This window comes from Morone saxatilis, unplaced genomic scaffold, assembly GCF_004916995.1.
Source record: "Morone saxatilis isolate NCDOM2014 unplaced genomic scaffold, NCSU_SB_2.0 Contig19, whole genome shotgun sequence".
In the NCBI taxonomy this organism is placed as follows: Eukaryota; Metazoa; Chordata; class Actinopteri; family Moronidae; genus Morone; species Morone saxatilis.
Genome location: NW_023339751.1, coordinates 16085049 through 16089804, shown reverse-complemented (window position 1 = coordinate 16089804; position 4756 = coordinate 16085049). Strand labels below are relative to the sequence as shown.

Here is a 4756-nt window from a genome sequence, read left to right as displayed (position 1 = left end):
CCCCCCCAAAAAAAAGAAAACCCTCCCGCCCCAATACCAACCCCGTTGTGCAATTACATTAGAGTGCCAAAGCATGGTGAGGTATTAAAAATCTGTAACAGGCAGAAATGAACAGAGATAGTGAAATGTGATGTTTCTGTAACAAGAGATCACGTAGGAAACCAGGAAGATTAAATATGTAGGAGCTGTTAAAAGGCGCTGACCTGTATAATGAAAGAAACAGCATGAAGTGCAAGGCAGGGAGTAGGAGGGGGGGGGCTAGCACACAAAAAATGGCACAGCACAGAAGCAAAAGGCAGTCTATTTCAAGGTTATTGATGCCATCTTTTTCATGACCTCATTTTTAATTCAGAGCGCTGGGCCCTGACAGCTAATCTCGGGAAACGGTTTAAATAAATATCATTAAAGCTTCCCCGTAGCTGCAGCGGCAGACCTTGGCTTGGACGTTTCTACATTGATTTTTCCCTGCGCACTAATGAACGCCGCACCGCGACTAAAAAACAGTAACTTTGAAAATGACAATTAGCTGGGGTTATCTCCTGTTCAATTCCAGCTATGTAACTCCATTACTACCAGTGATTACCACCTGCTCCTGGACAGCATAAATATAGTGATTATACCCCTGGCTTCATCTTTCACAATAACATCTCCTAGGAAACCATTTCATATGATTTTACCATTAGGGCTGTAAAGGGATAATGTGTATAATTTAAAATGAGAGCTGAATGCTTGTGGATATTCACAATCTTTAACCCAAATAACACCAAGGCAGCCAAGAATATCCACTTAATTTAAAGCAATTATGGCCTGAAATATTCTTTCCTTTCCTCCGACGAGCTTGTTTATTTCCTGCTCTACCTCTTTGGCCCACCGAGACAAATCAAAAGCGATCCTTCTGAGAGAAGAGGAAAACATAAGTGTTTGTACGCTGTACATTCTTCCCTGTGAATTATATTTCTGTAGCACATTGACTAATGATTAAAGGTGGAAACAAAGACGCCTCTGGGGAACAAACACACACTTCAGCGAGCCCACAAACAGCCTCATTCATCATGCGGAGAGAATGGCCGTGTTTGCTGAGTTAATACAATGAAGCTAATTGCCCTCCAAGCAGCCCAAACACCAAGGCTCAGCTAAAATTATTCCCCTGAATGGAAACTTGCTCAGCTTCAGCTGATCTCTCGCTCTCTCTTTCTCGCTCTCTCTCACACACATGCCCCATCACCCCCACCCCTCCCTCTTACACCTTCCCTCGCTGTCAGCCTGATATTCACTGCAGTGTGTGGATATTATTGCTTTGTATTGATTCAGCATTATTTTTCTCTCAGCTGCTTCTCGGTGGCTGGAGAGGGAAAGGCCAGCGCAGCAGCAGTTACACCTCGGTGCTTCCCACATGGTTTCGTCCCGCCCCGCTTGCCTTTCTACGACCCTACTTACACCTTATAAACTGATGAACAATATAGCTTTTCACATCTGGCTTCAAAGTAGTTTCTTGGCAGAGACAGATCATGCTGATTTCAAAGCTAGATAGTCACAAAACAAGGATCAAAGACATATTCTGTCTTTTGCAATAAAATGATATTTGACCAGCATCATCTGTGAGGCTAGCTGTTGAAAGTCATATCTATTATTAGTATAAATAAGGAACTCCACATCGCAGGAGCTTCTGCTTTAAAACATATCCCAGTTTGAGGCAGTGTGGAGGAACTGGGAACTCAGTGTAAACACTGAAAGCACCCTCAGCAGAACATTTAGAGGCACATTGTCAACTTGTGTACAAATACAACACACTAAACAATAAACTCCTCACACCTATATTTTCACAAATTTCCTGGAAAAGCCTCTCTGGTCGCCACTGCCTGTGCTTGCAAATTCGCTTACAGCGACACAATATGAAGCTGCCCAGCTCCCTCATATGGTACTGCTGGCATATTGCTGTATTACTGACAGGTGTGTGTGTGTGTGTGCGTGCGTTTGTGTATGTGTGCCTGAGCTGTGCTGATGCATGAACCTGCAGCAGCCGGAGGGATGTGGAGAGGGTCGCCGGCCTGGAGGAATGACCTGCCTCATGAGCGACTGGTTATCTCTTGTTGGGAAGATCGTATTTGGCATTTGTTTAACCTTGGGAAAGTGGGCGTGCGTGCATGTTTGTGTGTGTGGGTGTGTGGGTGTGTGAGTGTGTGCGAGCGGCCCTGCATAATACCCTCACAGCTCCCTCAGGATCATATCCATATGCTTGCTTTGGTTTGGTAATACCGTCTGAGTGATTATAATGTGGAGGTTCAAAATGCTGCAGTATCTGACTGGATGATTAGATGAATACATTAAACTGGTGTTTTCATTTTATCTTGCATGCAGCTCTGTGTGCTTGCAATGCATATATGGAGGAAAGGGTGGTTACTGTATATTTGTGTATCCGTGTAGGTCAGTTAATAATTCAAAACTTTGCTGTCGTTTGAAGCTTTTAAATCCTCTTTAGTCTGCTTGTAGAGCAGCATGGGTGGAGTTTACTGCATAATTGGTTCCATAGTGCCACATAACTAATCAATTAATCCTAAGAAAATAACTAAATCTCATCTCATCACAAATTCATTAAGGTCCATAAGGAATGCATTTCTTAATACTATTAGTGCTGCATTCCATAACAGTGAGAGACAGCCAGGAGTGATTTGCAAACTATCCCGCTGTTGCGAACACCATTCTACACGTATGTGTAAGTGCGCTGACTTCCCCTGAATAAGATCAATATTTGTCTTGTAGTGTCCTGATGTTATGAATAAAGCATTGTGAAATCATATTTGATGCAGCTGTGGGGGAGTTTACCCACTTCAGGCGATGCAAACTGTTCCATGTGTGCATGCATAGCAATAATGTGTCATATGCAACTGCCAAACACAATAACTCACCTCTCGTAGTGTCTCCGTGTACACGTGGCGGCACTTGTGCTGCTGGGGTTCCCGCCCAATTCATCATATACATGCTTCCACTGTCTGCGGACTGTGATCTGAATGGATGGATGAGAAGACAAACAGCGATAAGACAAAGAGAAAAAGAAAAGAGACAAAAGATGACAATAAGATGAATGTAGAAAGAGAGAAATTGAAAGAGAGGAAGAAAGAAAAAAAAAAAAACAAAGAGAAAAACATAAGTGGCTGACATCATTTTGAGGTCTTGGGGAGTTACTGAGTCATGGTGTTCCAGTTATTGAATCCTCAACACTCAATTCTCTAACATAATAAGCTCTGTTAACATCATGCAGCCAGTTGTTCCTGCTATAACCCCTTATCCCATAACAGATGACAGACTACAACACAAAACACAAAACTCCAGGCTGCCACAGAGCTAACAAAGCCTCGACATGAAACGTGAGATAATCAGCTGCAGATATGAGGGTTTTTAAAGGATATGAGCCCCAATTATATGAGCTGTATCCTGTTTATGGTCTGGTCTGGCTGTCTGTTTGGATGACATTATACCAGCTATAGCTAATGAAGGAACAGGCATGAGCAATACACTTGACGACTTAACATCAAACATTGACTTCACTTTGGAAACACGTTACACATGAATAGTGAATGAATAAACGGCAGGTAAAGCTGCCAAGTTAAATGCCTCATACATACTTATTATTTCTGACTCACTTCAGTTGTGTATGTGCGTGCATACAGTACATGTGCGCATTTGTGGGTATGTATGTGCATTTTCACTTCATCTCCAGCATGGGAAAAAATGAGCGATTTGACCAATTTCCTTCTGACCAGTGCAAAGCAGAGGAACATGTGTTTTCCACTCCAAGGGGGTTTTGAAACAACGGCATCATTTTTTCTAAATGTGGCTATGAGCAAGACTTTCTTCTTGGGAAAATAGTGACTGACCTCAAGGGGCAAGAGGTGGGCAGAAGTAGAAAAGGCAGGGAGGAAAGAAGGGAGGTAGGAAGAAGAGGTAATAGAGGAAAAGAGAGCATAAGAGAGGAGACATCAGGAGGGAAACAGAAAGAAGAAAGAAGGGAGGGGCCTTGACGAAAGAGAACGAAATATATCGCCACACATGTGAATACTTACCAACTCATATCCTCCGAGTTTCTGAGCAGCTTGAAACATAGTCCAAAGGTTGACTGTGGGAGACAGAAGACAAACAAGGCAGTCAGGAACTCTGGGAAAGGACCTGAGTTGTAACACATGACGTCACATACAGTCATTACACCCGAGACAGGGACATAAAAACAGTGCTGGAGGAAGTATTTAAATCCTTTCGTTAAGTAAAAGCAAAAATCCCCCCCCCCCCCAAAAAAAAGTATTACCAAAAAAATGATCTGGGCCCATCTCAGAGTGTTATATTATTAAATATTACATTATTCGATCATTAGTGGTGTTGCATAAACATGTAAGCACTATTTGCAGTATGTTGTAACTAGTCATGTGGAGTTACATACTTTTTATAACAATACAACATATTTTATGAGCTGATGATGACAGATTTGTAGTCTGCAAACTAGGAATTATAGATGTAAAATTAGATCATATTCATCTTTATTATCAGTGCACAAATAAAAACATAAATGAATGTACTGAATGAACAATAAACCAATGGGGTAGTGAGTGTGATATGTACAAAATAAACAATATACAAAATGTACAGTACAAGTGATATGATATGTCAGCAGTACGACTCTGATAGTATGGAAATACCTGCCAGGAAGTAAAAAGTGTAATATTTCCCTTTTGAAATGTAGGTCAGGATAGATAGATAGATAGAT

General features: G+C 41.7%; 1 protein-coding gene across 1 annotated transcript in view; it reads right to left on the bottom strand.

The window, feature by feature from the left end:
- arid5b (AT-rich interaction domain 5B) overlaps positions 1-4756 on the bottom strand; it is a 71952-nt gene that overhangs the window by 7901 nt on the left and 59295 nt on the right. The window contains exons 7-8 of the mRNA XM_035663171.1: positions 4062-4114; positions 2907-3004 (exon numbers count right to left, since the gene is read on the bottom strand). Coding sequence (XP_035519064.1) covers positions 2907-3004; positions 4062-4114 — 151 coding nt within the window. The remainder of the gene's footprint in view (positions 1-2906; positions 3005-4061; positions 4115-4756) is intronic.